The 16,714-nt window shown below is 37.0% G+C and overlaps 1 protein-coding gene across 6 annotated transcripts in view; it reads right to left on the bottom strand.

Moving 5' to 3' along the window:
- LOC149808216 (uncharacterized) overlaps nt 1-16,176 on the bottom strand; it is a 79,804-nt gene extending 63,628 nt beyond the window's left edge. For 3 of the 6 annotated variants that reach the window (XM_089974985.1, XM_089975022.1, XM_089975027.1), the window contains exons 1-3: nt 16,026-16,176; nt 15,615-15,743; nt 5,693-6,147 (exon numbers count right to left, since the gene is read on the bottom strand). In XM_089974985.1, coding sequence (XP_089831111.1) covers nt 5,693-6,140 — 448 coding nt within the window. In that variant the 5' untranslated portion in view covers nt 6,141-6,147; nt 15,615-15,743; nt 16,026-16,176. Of the gene's footprint in view, nt 1-5,692; nt 6,148-7,654; nt 7,778-15,614; nt 15,744-15,793; nt 15,900-16,025 lie in introns of those variants that run through there. The other 3 variants (XM_089974996.1, XM_089975013.1, XM_089975004.1) reach the window with 3 other exon arrangements.
- Between the last annotated feature and the right edge of the window lie 538 nt (nt 16,177-16,714).

The raw sequence follows: 16,714 nt of genomic DNA, 5'->3' as shown, positions 1-16,714 counted from the left end.
TGACCACCAGCTGTTGTGCATATATTATTGCTTTTGTTTTAAATCTTTTATTCTATCCCCCTTTACCTGCTTTGATACAAAATACATAATCAAGACTGTAATACAAAGCAGGTCTACTTTTAATCAATTGTAACAGTGCAACAAACACTTGTGCAAGTTGCACATGAGAACAAAGTAGGCACTTATTAGGTTCTCAAGGCAATGATGGTGGGCACTGCTGTGACTATTGATTAAAACTTCACAAGACAGCATATTACATTTATGATGATTACATTTAACACATTAACCCCTAGCGACGACTTTACAGGGCAGGAGGTAGCAGCCTACTGCCGAGCTCTGTAGCGTCATGGTCATGCAAGATAGACTAAAGTGGATGGTATTATGGAAAGGTAGACAGATGTAGCTCTACAATGATATAAAATAATATCTAGTTTCACTACAAAATACAGATAGAAAAACCTCAATTTTTGGACCTGACTTTATTTTTAACCCAACATTTGCCCATGGTCAGAATATGATTTTGTGTCTGGATTTTAAACTTTTTGGTCTCAGATCTAAGGCAAACCGGTATGAACTGCAAACAGACAGATGAGCCTTTGCAAAAAGTCAGATAAGATGGGCATTTGGAATAAAGAGTGGTCTCCATACAAAAATAATAGCTCCGTTTAGCACAAAAAAAAAACCAACCAACTTTTGCCCTTCTGCTCATGCGCGAGTCACATAGCCAACGAAAAACGAAAATCGATGTTTCTAACACCACTAGGCAGTATGTCACTGAAAGACGACCGGGGATTTAGTGTTTTCGAGTCTATTCAGAAATAGCTTTCAAAATGTGTTTCCTACTCGATTTTTAGGCAAAAATGACAAAAAGCTCCAGGGGTTAATGTGTTAAACTGTACTGAAAACATAACACCCCTTCTGCTTGACAATATTTTTAATGTATAATGCTACTGTAACTTACATTGCAATCTTACATTTGTGTTGGGTTTTGTTATTTGTTTAAAAAGAAAATTTGACATAATATGAGATTATTTTATTTAAAGGTTGTGAATGTTATTATGTTGATTCCAATTTTATTTTCATGCACTAACTACAATTTGTTGTTATAAAACAAATGAAATATCAAGGTTTCATTTAAGAATTTTGATGCTGATTATTTACATTCAGCAAATGGAGGAGGGGGCCTATTTCTTTTGGTATTTTGTGTCAGAAAAACAGGGACCTACACCTGCCTTGAATTATGAGCAGGTTTGTGAGTTATCTGGTATGCTAAAACAATGGAGTATTGTAGTCACTAGAGTTATCTGGTATGCTAAAACAATGGAGTATTGTAGTCACTAGAGTTATCTGGTATGCTAACACAATGGAGTATTGTAGTCACTAGAGCAAGACAAGTAGCTGAGTTTCTTTCCATGGTTGTAAGTACTAATCCCAGTAATGAATACATTTGTCAGGCTTGTGTAATGATTTATGGCTACCACTGAGGCAAAGAAGTGGGTTAGTGTGACCTACTTATACTAGCGGTTAGTATTACTTCTTAAAATGATTGTACCCATGCAGCTGATTGAGGTTACATGTGGTAACTTCCAAAGCTGGGAGTTAAATGCAAGACATTACAAGTGACGAATGGCAATCACCAAGGACAATAATACTGCCATAAAAAAAGTTAAACCTAACCATAAATTTGTGTTGTACCAATGCTTAGCAGGCAAAATAAAAAATCTACAAAATACATAGTTCAAGCCAGAAACAAGGTGGGGCCCCGAGTGGCTGAGTGGTCACTGCCATCTCACCTCTGTCTGCATGGGTTTGAGTCTAGGATTCGGCCAGTGTGGGTATGTGAGAAAGCTTGCCAGTAGCTTCTTGTGGGTCAGTGGTTCTTCCCAGGGTTTTCCCGGGTTCTTCTTCCACCATTAATACTGGCCGCCATGCATAGCCTATCATGCGCTGAAGAATGGCATTAAACCCCACAACAACAACAACATCAGAAACAAGGTTAGTGAATGACACTTTGTTGATGTTCACTCACCTTATTAACAGATTTCCATGAACACGTTTCATAAAAGTTGTGAAAACTTTATCTATAATGCCTCATTTCAACATTATTTCAATCATATTCCCAGTTTCTTGTCAACAAGGTGCCATGCACCAAATGAAGGCTGCTTACAATTTAAATAAAATAAATTTGTTCCCTTTTATCTTTATCTCTATGGGCAATATTTTTGTGAAGTACTAACAACTAAACAAATTTCCTCTGTAATTGACAATTAAGTAGGTTAACACACATATTGCAGAAGTAAAAGAAAACCACCAAATGTGATACTGCTGAATTCCAAAGTTTTGTGTTTTGTAAATGGTGTTGTACTTTATATGTTGTATCCTATGTACTTTATCAAGTTCTATCGCTCTGCAGTTAGTGCTTACAAAAATGAGCAAAATGACATGGTTAAAACAGCTTACTGTAACATGAAATATAGATCAATCTTACTCAGTTTTGACAGCAGAGTGTAGTACTGCTTGTGAAGCATCTATATAGCAAGTTACATGACTGCAGACAACAGTGTCTGCGAAAGAGATAAACAGTTGGTATTTAATGCAGGTCACATGACTGTGCAATATAGGTCAAAATTATCCAAGTTCGACATAAGAGTGTGGTCTTTTCATGACACAGCTACATAACAGGTGACATGCCTCTGCAAGCAACAGGAAAATATGGGTCTGCGGTCTTGTTTTGACTTGTAAGTGTAGTACTCATCTTGATGCAGCTTTATCCTGACTCTGCAAGCAAACTGAGTTAAATACAAACACTAACCATGAGAAACTGAGCTTAACAAGATAACCACAAATCACTGAACTGTGAACTATAGCTTACAGCGATCTATTTTTCACTGATAGCAGTAGAAATTCTCATCATATATTCAATATCAAATCATGTGTTTCTACAAGCAATGATGTCTGAGAAAATAACCTAACCTTAATGTCAATGCCAGATGAATGGATGGACAATTGCTGGATACACAGACAAAATTAATCCAAAAGCAAGAATTATTTTACAATCCTGCTAATTATTTTGACTGAACAGTGAAGTGCTCCTCACAAGTTACATGACTTTGCAACCAATAGTCAAGAGATAGTAAGCTAAGTACCAGTCTTAACCAAGAGAAACGGAGTTTAAAACAAAGGAAAACAAAGGTAAGCATGAATCAATTAACCATGAAAAATAGGACACAGTGACCAAGTTTTCACCGACACTTGTAATACAAAGTAATTCTTCAAGAAACACTTACATACCAAGTCATGTCACTCAACAAACAACAGTGTCTGAGACTGATTTTAATGCAAACCCAAACCACAGTGCTGATGCCAGATGAACAGACAGATGAATGAAACAACAGACTTTAGGACAGATATTATCAATCCACAAGCTTGAACTACTACAATGGTATAAGCTTGAACTACTACACTGGTACAAGCTTGAACTACTACAATGGTATAATCTTGAACTACTACAACTGTATAAGCTTGAACTACTACAATGGTATAAGCTTGAACTACTACAAAGGTATAAGCTTGAACTACTACACTGGTATAAGCTTGAACTACTACATTGGTACAAGCTTGAACTACTACACTGGTACAAGCTTGAACTACTACAATGGTATAAGCTTGAACTACTACAACTGTATAAGCTTGAACTACTACACTGGTATAAGCTTGAACTACTACACTGGTATAGGCTTGAACTACTACACTGGTATAAGCTTGAACTACTACATTGCTATAAGCCTGAACTACTACACTGGTATAAGCTTGAACTACTACATTGGTATAAGCTTGAACTACTACATTGGTATAAGCTTGAACTACTACAATGGTATAAGCTTGAACTACTACACTGGTATAAGCTTGAACTACTACATTGGTATAAGCTTGAACTACTACAATGGTATAAGCTTGAACTACTACATTGGTATAAGCTTGAACTACTACACTGGTATAAGCTTGAACTACTACAATGGTATAAGCCTGAACTACTACAATTGTATAAGCTTGAACTACTACACTGGTATAAGCTTGAACTACTACAGTGGTACAAGCTTGAACTACTACATTGGTATAAGCTTGAACTACTACAGTGGTACAAGCTTGAACTACTACAGTGGTACAAGCTTGAACTACTACACTGGTATAAGCTTGAACTACTACAGTGGTACAAGCTTGAACTACTACAATGGTATAAGCCTGAACTACTACAATTGTATAAGCTTGAACTACTACACTGGTATAAGCTTGAACTACTACAAAGGTATAAGCTTGAACTACTACAATGGTATAAGCTTGAACTACTACAATGGTATAAACCTGAACTACTACATTGGTATAAGCTTGAACTACTACAGTGGTACAAGCTTGAACTACTACAATGGTATAAGCCTGAACTACTACAAAGGTATAAGCTTGAACTACTACAATGGTATAAGCTTGAACTACTACAATGGTATAAGCTTGAACTACTACAGTGGTACAAGCTTGAACTACTACATTGGTATAAGCTTGAACTACTACAATGGTATAAGCTTGAACTACTACAACGGTATAAGCTTGAACTACTACAATGGTACAAGCTTGAACTACTACAATGGTATAAGCTTGAACTACTACAATGGTATAAGCTTGAACTACTACAATGCAGTCAATTTCCTGTGAGTGTAGCAAAAGCTGTAACATTATTATTAATAAAGCCTAAACTAATCTTATGAGTACTTATTTTCTCCATCAACCACCATAATATAAAGCACTTACATGTGACTGTATACACATGCATAATGAGATGCTTGCAATGATTATTTAGTTATTAAAAGTATATGGCAATGTTGAACAGTTTGAATGCATATGGCATCAGGCTCATTCAATCAGGAGAAGTAGTGATAACAATTTTCAAGATGGCCTCATTGGAAGCCATATTGACTGTTCACCATTTCATTTAGGATCAACTAGACCATCATATGAGTGTAATGTTTCACAGCAATCCTCCAAGTAGTTTAGGAGTAGTGAAAACAAATTTGTGCTAAAGGACAGATGGACGACAGCTGAAGGACAACAGACCATCCCATTACCTCTTCTTCACTATGACTAGCACAGATAAAAACAACTAAGCTTTATGTTTATTCATTAAAAAGTTGTTTATCATAAAACATTTGTTGAAACATACTTTAAGGGGTCTATTCATACACACTGTTCTTCTCGAACAATATCTCCCCTTAAAAACTGGAATTACCCACCACTACACACTTGAGGGAAAATTCCCCCCATGTTATGAAAATATCAAGAAATCACGGTGCATGTACACAATATACCTGCTTAGTCCTATCCCCAAACAGCTATTACCTTAATGACTCAGTCTACTAAGTATTACTTTTGATTTAGGTTACAATTTCTCATTATTTACAGAATCAAAACAACCATAAAATGTTAGTGTTGAAATAAGATGTGACATGGAGGCAAAAGGTAAACAATCGCTTAACAGGAAAACAAAAATTGCTGTAAATTTGCAACCTGACATTAACAAGCTCCACATATGGAATGAATACTGGCAATTAACTTGGCGATTAATTTATTCATTAAACATTAAATGAATTCTGAATAAATTTCAAAACTTTTTATTTTAAGAAAAAAATAAGAGTTGTCTTACCATCCCAAGCACTTGACTCGATCCAATGGATGGCATTGAATAGTGCAGCTGTGCCTCCATAGCAGGCATTGGTTGTGTCAATTCCCTCAATACTGGTGTTTCCACTGTCCTCAAAAAGCTGCATCAAGACTGTCTTTGTGCTTTTTGACTTGTCAAGGATGGTCTCAGTCCCAACCTCTAATCTGCCAATAGCTGTGTAAGGAATCTGATGCCTCTCCATAAGTTTCTGTACGACTGTGAGGCAGAGTGAGTTGACATCTTCACGGTCGGAGCAGAATCCCATCTTAGCCTGTCCCAGACCAATGGTGTACTTCCCTGTGGAAACCCCATCAAACTGCTCCAGTTCCGACTGGTCCACATACTCTGAGGGAAAGTACACCTCCAAAGCCAGGATCCCCACATCATCTGGCCAACAAAAAAGGTCCAACTTTGCTGGACCTGGCATCATCTAAATCCTGGTGACAAAAAGAAAGAAATTTGAATCTTCCCATCACCATGAAAACTATTCAATCTCCACCCTGAAGTCTGAGCCGAATTGTACCAGGAGTAAAATGCAGGTAATAAGTTGGGTATTTTCGATAGTTTCCAATGTGTGACCAGTATTTAGACAATTCCTGACTAAATCCCTTGGAAGGTATGGATGGACCACTGGGCATATGTAAATAACATGTATAAATTTGTCTTTTTATGCCCAATAAGATAATGTATGGTTAAACAGTGGGGCTCTCAACAGGGTCAAGGTTACGACCCATAGGCTTGATCACTAAGAGTTGGGATGGACCCATGTATCGATGTCAGTTGGAGGTATAAACCTGCCTCTGTGTGTGTATGTGTGTGCATATGTGCGTGTCTAAATGAGTACACATACATACATCTGTATGCATGTTATAGGGTCGATCACACATACTTTTTTAACTGCTAGAATGTGCTACTTGTGCTTGACTGAAGGAAAAGGAAACTCTAGCAAAGCTATTTATTCAGGAGTGAGGCAGTGCAAGTCCCTGAGCTTTTAAATGTTTAGTCTGGTAAAATTCTGTAAAACATAAAATAAATGATAAATGTAAGAAATGGGATAAGCTTAAAACATATTAAACTGAAAATTTATTTAATAAATGCACACCTTAATATGAAATTAACAGCATAAAATGATAACAATAACATGGATAAATACCTATAAATTTGCATAATAAAATGGGAGTAATAATAACGGTAACTATGTTTATGGACGTAAGGACGTGTGGGGTATATTTTACTGCTCAGCAAGATAACTGTAAAATCTTTTATCTGTCTGGTGGGCAAGCTAATTTTGAAACTCTGCATATGTCTACTGGGCAAGTTAATTCTGAAATGTATATGTGGTGGGCAAGTTGAATTGTCTTAATAATTACAGGTGGTCTCCCACTGCAGCTCACTGTAAAACTGAACCCAAATCTTCATGCCCAGTTTTAATGACTGTAACCATGACCTCCAAGGTAAAAGCAACAACTACACATGTACACGTCAAAGATCAGATTGTCTTAAGTTTCAAAAGGATTCATCCCAAGTATGAAGAAAATCTATGAAGGGATAAACCAAATATAAGCAAATGAAAAAACTTCAAACAAAACAACAATGAACATTTTCTAACTGTAACAGTGACCTTGAATCCAAGATCACTGTTCTAAGTGCACATTTTGTAAAATGAATTGTTGTAGCTTCATAATGGGTAATGATGTAAATCTATCAAGTCATTTTACAAAATATTTCTGCAAATGAAAAACCCTAACCCCTGAATGCAAAGCTTACTGCCAGGCACCTGTTTAGCAAGGTAAGTAGGACAAGTGAGCTTACTGCCAGGCACCTGTTTAGCAAGTAGGACAAGTGAGCTTACTGTAAAATAAATGGTCTTAGCTTTATACTGATTCTATCAATGGGTAAAAAGTTTTCACTCACAGCATCGAACAGACAATAAGCAAAACTCACCTAAGGAAGCGATCCCTCCAAAAATGAAGCATACAGCTGAAAAAATCAAGTCTTTGAGAAAAATCAGGTAACAAGGTCTGTATCACAATTATGTGTCAACATAAATTCTGCACACTGGTATATAAAAAGCCAGTGGCATTTTAGCCCTAAGTAGATTTACATAATGTAGCCACTTGATCATTGTGTAGGGTTATTGTAATATAAATTAGTCATAGGTACTATGTATCAATGTCATAGCAAGTGTTGAAATAATCCAACAATTTATGATGACACTGACCCAAACTGAGGATTATCTCCCATGATTTATAACCCAAACTTAGGATTACCTCCCATCAGTGCAGTAAAAAAACATTCTGGAATAGTGAAAGGTAAGTGTTAGCATCTGCTGAAATGAATTAATCCTTCCTATGCAGCACATCATTATTTTCTTCATACAAAAGTGATGACAGGTTGCTATGGTGTTGGACCTCTATACTTCCATCAAACATGTCTTCATCTTATAAGATGTAAAATACTCTGTACTTATCATCAAACATCTCTTCATGTCATAAAATATAAATCTTCATGACAATGATATTTTGCAAAAGATCATGTGTAGCAATACAAGTTCCCATGACTTGATTGATTTAAGTTCTGACACACAGGCCTGATGAAAGCAAACTTTGTGCTGGTTCACTTAAATCAGAGAATAAAGCAAGAGGCCCAACTGAGCTTGACAGCATTCATCTATATACATGACAGTAAACTATCAACCAAACTGTACATTATGTTAATTTTACCTATGTTACTATATAAAGCTGTACCGATGTCACTTTTTGCCAATTATGCCAATACCGCATATAGCCTATTATTAAAATTGCTGATACCGATTATGAGACCGAATATTTCATTATTATTTGTTTTATAACAATGACGGGTTCAGAAACATAAACCTACTAGCGCAGTGCAAGTAGGTATTTTGCCATGTGAGTTATAACAAGGTTGTTTATGCAGCAAGTGAATTTGAACTTCTGTACAAAAAGAAACAGAAACTGGACAAGAAGTACATTGCTATTTAAAAAAAACAATGATCACACAAACATAAAACTTGAAAAACTTTAAAACTAACACTGATAAAACTTATGGTTTGCCAATTAAAGAAAAATGAATGAAAATGTATTAAGCTAGTCTTTGAACTTACATTCAGTGATGCAGGTCGCCATTACTATATTTCCATAAATGACTAAAAATATTAATAACGAGAGCCCAATAATAATTAAAATTAATAATATGCATGCTTTAAGACTAAAGCTAGACATCAAATTATGCTGGCTGCAGCTAATACTGAAAGCCTAGTTGAGGTATGCTGTGTTTAAGCAAGAGTAACATTTCTCCCTTCTCGCCAAGGAACAATACAGGGTGATCCGAAAAAATTTAGCAATGCGCCACTTAACAGCTGCGCGCTTGGAACACTTGAAGCTGGTACAGACAAACAGTGTCTAGCAAATTTAGCCAAGTAGGGGAAATGAAACCTGTGAGTGTTCCACCAGCCGTATATGTCTTCTTCTCGTGGCAACGAGGGCTGGCCAGACACAATTCAAGCATCACATCAACGGCATCATCCATGTGGGTTGTTTCATTGATGGTATGGACAGGTTCATCACAGGCCACAGAAAACAAATCCCAGAGATGGTCCAATGGTGTTTGTTTCAGTTGCAATTTTTCTTTTTTTGGTCTGGGGTTCCTCCTGCTTGTCAGCATTCTGATCAAAGCCATTCTTTGGATCTGGTCACAAGTAATTCTTCGTTGAATAGGCGATGTTTGAATTGTGGATCCAAGATGGTGGCCAAGACAGGCTTCTTTGTGCTGGCAATGTCAGCAAAGTGTGTGTTTAGTGACGTCAACATATCACGGCGCATTGTCTGAATACCTTGACTTGCTTCATGCTCTTAAGCCAACAACATTCGAAGCATTTTCATCATAGGAAGAATGACGGATACTGATGTTTGGCTATCGCTTACTTACTTGGTAATGACCGCGAATGGGCCTAATGTGTCCACAATATTGTTAATCAAGACCCACTGTTGGGCTGTTAGGCTAGGCAGGTCAAAGAGAGTAGCATAAGCCCACAAGACTTGTTTTTATTCATGTAACGAAACCAACATATTATATGTTGACTTCCAGTGTGTCTGGACATCCTGGATGAGTTTCTTATGGGCAGCGCCAAATTTTTCTGCTGCTCTTCGAGCTGCTGTTGTGCTCACTATGGATCGCAAGATCACCAAATTATCTTTGACAGCTTGTTGTGACAGAATTCCGTCACTAACAATGAGCTGCGGTGTGTGTGTGTGCAACATAGCTGAGGCTGTCGATTTCAGCCAGATGCGTTGCTTTAACCACGTTTGCACCTATGTCACAGAGAAGAATATGGATGAGTTTTGGAAATGTTGTATTCCTTACATAATATGTCCATTTTCTCACAAAATATTCTCCTGTGTGTGATTCATCGAGCGGTGTTGGTGCTAAAGTCACTTTTTCCGCTGAAAGTCGTGCATCAGCCAGTGTTCCGTAAGACTCAAGGCTATGCCGATGGACGGGTCTGACCATGCCTCAGATGTCAAACTAAAGTCAGATTGGGCAGAAACTAAATCACGCACCTTGCTTTGTATCGCGTTATGCATGTCAGGTATCAAAGATGTGGAAAAGTACTTCCGACTTGGAATTTTAATGTGCGGTTCTGCCTTGGCCATCAAACATCGAAATCCAATGTCTTCAATAGCGTAAAATGATTGCACATCTACTGCCATGAACTCTACAACAGCTTTGTGCCAACAAATAGCTCTCGGGTCATAAAATGCAAATGGCTAGTCAGAGTACGAGGATTTGCTGCAGCTGCTGAGGTTAACTGCACAGCATTCATTTCTTTTTTATCTGCCAGAAACAGGCCATGTTAGACGATGTGCTTGCAGCTCAAGTGCTGGACATGATCTGATGTCATATAGTTTTTAGAATTCTTTCCATCTCTGGAAATGCATGCTCTGCAAAGTGTGCAAATCTGCTTTGGACTCGTCGACTAAATTTACTCTGAAGTAATTCCAGACTAAACTTGTGTGTTTAGACATTATGCATAGGCTTGGTAGCATATTTAATAGTGGACAATTGCTAGTCAATGTTAATAATCCAATTGTTTTGCGCTCTTGAAACAATGTTTTAAATCAAGTAAGTTACTACTAAGTTGTCCATGTGGCTGGATGGATGCACGCACCAGGCTGCAAGTCACACGCTAAAGCAACTTAGCAGCTGGGGTATCCAGGGGTAATGTTGCTGATGCTGGCATGACAATATCAATGCTGCATAATATTTGTAAGTAAGAGTTCAGCTGCTTCAGCATGCGACTGCTATTCTTTGATTAGCAGGATTGTAGGACTGGCTAAATAACAGATTAACTATAGTACGTCATAGTTTTGTAGTAGTTGGAAATTTCGTTACCTATCTAATCTGCCTAGCTATCTGCTAATGTGTATGCTGGAAGTTCAACAGCCACATGAGGCCTCATTTGCTGGTTGGCTGCTGTGATTGGGATGGCTGCATGAATGGTATTGATAATTTGTTGTGTGCAGACAATCAGCAGTAGTTTACAGCAAGTGTTGTAAAAAGTATTTACTTTTAAGAATATATTGTCTTTCAATTAACCCCCAAATCAAATGTTTATTCCTTAATTTCACTATTTAATTCTGATTTAAAATTCAAGACATGTGAAGATGAATGTTATGACTGAATTTATATTTTGGAAATTTGTTTATATCGGCACTGATTATTTCTGCCGATACCGATTGCTCTAATAATCGGCCTGATTATGAGTATGGCATTTTAATCAGTACAGCTTTATAACTATATCCCAATAAATATTGTTTCAAAAGATAACGGCATAATATCCAGTCTCTTGCTCATAATCAAAGTCACCCAAGTTTTAAAGAAACTGGATGAAAAATATACTAGGATTATAGTAAAAGTCCTAGAAGTCATGTAGGTGTCCAGTTATGTTTTGGTAATGGGTGACATTTTTTAGAATTTGATTACACACACTTCTGAATGAAAATTATTGGCTGTATTTGGATTCTTGGAAGGTCATTATTTACATGCCCTGTGAAATACATATGGCAAAATCAATGTTAAAGTACAAAAAATGTGCTACCTTGCTATTTGTTATGATAGACATGGTGTCCTCTTCTCTTCATCTAGTCTAGTAAATGCTCACTATTGTAAAACTCCAGTGATCAATAAGTTTCGTCAGACAGACCAGTCCTAACACTAACCTCTCAATGCTGAGCGCCTAATGAGGCTGCTGTTAGTGCCATTTATGTAAGTCTTTGGTATGAATCAGCCGAGGTTTGAACCCGCAACCTCCCACATCCTAGGTGGATGCTCTAACCACTAGGCCACCTTAGCAGTTTGATAATCATGACGTTCACTCTTGATCAATATCAACCAAAAATCGTGATGACATAAAACACATTTTATCCAAGCTATACTGAAACGTCCGTCTCTATAGTGGCAAAACAAACTCTGCCAAATAATGCAAGGTAACCTCAAAAATATGCACAAGTCACACCCATATTAAAAATCATTTGATATTTTGATTATGTTAGCCGATTTACCATGTTGAAAATAGCAGGCCCATTCAATTACTGTACATGCAAGACCACCACACTAATGTAAGTGGATCCAGCAAGTTACTTAAGTCATACAACATGATTACATAATCATATAATCTAAGTTTTGATCAAAGTCAGTTCAAAAATATGGCTTCCAGACAGGCAGCAAACCCTGCCAACTGGATGTATAATCATATGACTAATATGCATACATCATTCTCTAAGATTTTAAATATGTCAGCAAAAGTTCCAAGTTTGATCAAAATCAGATCAGATGTGACTTTCAGGGTAGAAACAAGGTCAGCCAATCAGAAGCAAGATCATATCTTTAATACCCGAATGTTACGTTTTACTCATTAACTAAAAAAGAAAGGATCGGTCTAAAAATGTCGCCAGTAGATAAATTGACACACCCTAATATTATGTTCTGTTGATTAAAACAAAATTAAGGTGTGGTCTAACTACTTTAATGGCTAGATTACAACTCTCCCTAATGGAAAACATGTGCACATCAGTTTCTTATGCTAAAGTTATCATAACACATAGGGTTAAAACTGAGTGTGTAGCCTGGAGCTGACCTTATGTTACCTGTAACTGTCACATCATTTGTAGCAACAGGATGTTAGAACTGTATAATCACCATACCTAAGAAAGAGGTGGAAAATAAACACGTGGTTCTACAGTGATTCTCACAAGAAACTATTATTTTATGCACACCTTTGTCATGCAATGAAGCAACAAATTCCATTAGCTCAATTTTATGCCTTGCGTTGTTCCAATAAACTGTCAGCATTTGACTGAAAATGGCATCCAAGGCAAAAATAATTAAAATAGATCCAAAACAAATGAAATTATCTTTTGGACCATGTTTATGGTCTACCAATGATAACAGTAGAGGTCTCGCTAGGATTTTAAAATTAGAAGTCCTGGACTCCTATTTTGGGAAAAAACAAGAGTCCCACCAGCAAAAGTTGCAGTCCCCTACCAGAAGCATAGTAGGCATACATGAAGTGGCTAAATTTCCAGATGAGTAGAACCAGTGGTTGCCACTGAGTTTAATTTTATAACTTCTTTACACCACTGACATATAACTCATTTGTCCATAAAAGAGAGAGTGAATTATGTCAGGCCAAGGAAACATCTTACTCCATGCACTAATCTAAGCATCACAGTGTTCCATGTGAAATATCAGTTCTAGCAACTTCTATCACTCTGTTGAATCTCATTACAATCCTCGCCAATCTGCCCCAAAACGCTTATGCAAACATCATTTTGTCTAAATCTTAACACGTCTTGATTTCAAGGTCACATGCACTGCTTATTTGGCTACACATGGAAATGAACACCATAATGAAAGGTAAAGTTGTTCATTTGATGTCCTCTCACAAAAGTACATCACTGTGTCTTTCTGCCTCTGTATTCAGTCATTGTAAATATCAGTACATTTTCCTACCACACTGCAGCTAGTCAAGTCTTTGAACTTGCTGCCAAGCTATTGGGTCATGTTCTTCAGATATACTCTTACAATGACAGCATGTACACCTGGAGGTCTTTCAGCTACTGAATTTTCTCATTGTAAATATCAGCACAGCTAAATTGATCATTTGATCAATACATTGTCCCACTAAGCAGATCGTTGAAGCAGGACTGGCAAGTCCTTGAATTTGCCATCTGGCAAATGTGTGCATATGGAGAACTCCTGTATAAGTGATTTTCTGCATCCCTTTTTAAAAAAAAATTGCTACCAAATACGCATTTCTGAGACCTCTGAGTATTGTTATCAAACCGGTGGAGCTTCATCATCCAAAGATGCGGTAACGGTTATTCATAAGATAAAACATAGTTTGTACAGCAATGGTTGAAAATACAGCTGGCAACATTTCCAAAAAGAAATTAAGTCAAAGGAAGAATGTGACAGTTAAGACGCCTTTATATGTTGCCATATATGTACAGAGGCTAAAAAAACACCATGACCAAAATGTGCAAAACAGTAACTTTCAGAACAGTACACTGGCATGGGATGTTAGGTTGCCAGAACACAAATTGCTGATTGAAGGTCCACAACACCAGGCAGATTTGAATGCAGGGTTACAAAAACATTCTTCCAAAGAAGATATGGTAGTGAAAGTGCAACCTAAGTCTACACACTGGCTGAGTGTAGAAGACATCCCTTGTTTTGAAATACAAATATCTTCTTAATTTAATACTTGACTTAGTAGCTGAAGTAACTGATGCCATTGGCATTTTGAAGAATTCTACCAATCAGTATGACTCGGCTTGCCTGTTCCGAGTTACTGGTGCACCTTTCAAACATTGTTGAGGATAGTCTTATATGTGACATGCAAAATTTGTCATTTGTGACAGCAATGGCAGATGAAAGCACTGACATGGCCAACAATAAACGCATTGTCATATGTGCTCAGATTATGCCTGATGATATAAAACCTTTAACAAGAGTTTTAACAAATATATAACGTTCAGATGCTTTTGGCAAGGGAATTGCCTTATTGGCTTTAGTCACATGATATAACTAATATTTTCATTGTGTATTTAAACAAAGTACCTATATTTTAAAAACTACTGTAGATAAAACACTGTTGTTGTTGTTGTTGTAGAGTTTAATGCCATTTTTCAGCACACGATAGGCTATACATGGCAGCCAGTATTAATGTGGCAGAAGAACCTGGGAAAACCCTGGAAAGAACCACTGATCCACGAGAAGCTACTGGCAAGCTTTCTCAGATACCCACATTGGCTGAATCCGAGACTCGAACCTACGCAGACAGAGGTGAGATGGAAGTGATCCGTAACGGAGAGCACTTTAGGCCACTTGGGGGCCCCGCTAAAACACTGACCATGTCAACAAAAAGAATGACTAATTAACAGACAAAGGCACCTAAACAAATGAACACATTCAAAATCATTACCTTGTATATGTCTCTGGAATTGTTTGCAAGCGGGTGGCATGAAAATCTGACCTTCCTTATAAGATCATTTGAACTGGGTGGAATCTGGTGATGTTCATGCAAATATAAACACACATACACTTTGTGTGTGTTTGCTCAAATATAAACACACATACACTTTGTGTGTGTTTACTCAAACGAAACATTCAGAATATGTAAAGAGCTATAAATGATCAACTAAAAATATAAACAATTTCAGATTTTAAAAAACACCCTTTTGTCAACAATTTTTAATTACAGTATCAAACAAACTAAGCTCCATGATTATTAAGAATATTTTTGGTCATTTTATTTCTGTCCCTTCGTTTTGACTTGTTCCGGTAAACCTAGAGCTACTTGAAAGAAGGATAACCGTCTTACCGTCTGGATGCCAAGTCGAAAGAAATTCATTAATCATTAGCAAGCGCCCGATAGTTCTTATGTTTAACTGGACGGATCCTCCAGAGCAGGTTATGTCTTTATACGGCTGTTTTCCGCAACCAGTCGTGTCTATAAAAAAAAAAAAGTCCATAAACAACTTGTTGGTCCGTGCGTCTTACCCTACAGCTAGATGTAATATACAAGTCTGTACACATATAGACCCAACTGAAACTGCACTCGTTTCTCTGAGACTCTGATTGCGTCATTTTTCTCGGTTGAAGAATCGCCAGATATTTAATGACGCCTGAATGTTGTTATTTACATTCTATATATCATGCATTATCAATCATGCATCCTTACTGGGTTTGACCTTGCACGAAAAACATCAAAACGTGACTACATATCTCCTACCTTCTTCCTAGCTGCATGCAATACATTTATCCTTTTCATTCCAAAATAAATATAACCTGCATGTGTAATTTCAAATTGTCAAAACATTTAAATAGCTATGACTTCATAATTATGTATTTAACGCCATGTGGATTGTGTTAGCTGTATGGCAATCGGGGTATCCTCTGCCTTTTTCGTTTCGTGGCTTGAAATAAAATTCCGAAATTGCTCCGAGTCATCAGAAAATAATCACATAGGACACGTTGACTGGTTTTAATATAATGTTGACATTTGTTGGTGTTAGAAGCGTACACAAACGAATAGCCTATATATGGACGGGTGGGTGGTGGGAATGAGTGTCTTAGTGTTTGTGTGTGTGTGTACAAACGGTTAGATCTTTACTGCCAATAGAATAATAAAACAAAATAGTGCATTGGTATTAAGACCATTTGGATACAAAGTATCTAACTTGTGAATCCATTAAGTTTCTTTTATGAATCTATTCATGTCACCATGCGCAATATCTATTGGCTTGAAAGAAAAACCGAGTAGAGAGTGATTATAGGTATTAAAATGCGTTGAAATAGAGGAAAAATGTGAAAGCGATGTGTATTCATTTTGTAAGTTTTGGATACTATGTAGAATTGAGGTGTACGTATGTTAAGAGGAAAAATATCAAATTCCTCACATACGTAATTATTATTTTTAGC

Source organism: Sinohyriopsis cumingii, chromosome 1, assembly GCF_028554795.1.
Source record: "Sinohyriopsis cumingii isolate HCF-2022 chromosome 1, ASM2855479v2, whole genome shotgun sequence".
NCBI lineage: Eukaryota > Metazoa > Mollusca > Bivalvia > Unionida > Unionidae > Sinohyriopsis > Sinohyriopsis cumingii.
The sequence above is the reverse complement of the archived record's forward strand: the minus strand, read 5'-3'. Positions and strand labels throughout refer to the sequence as shown.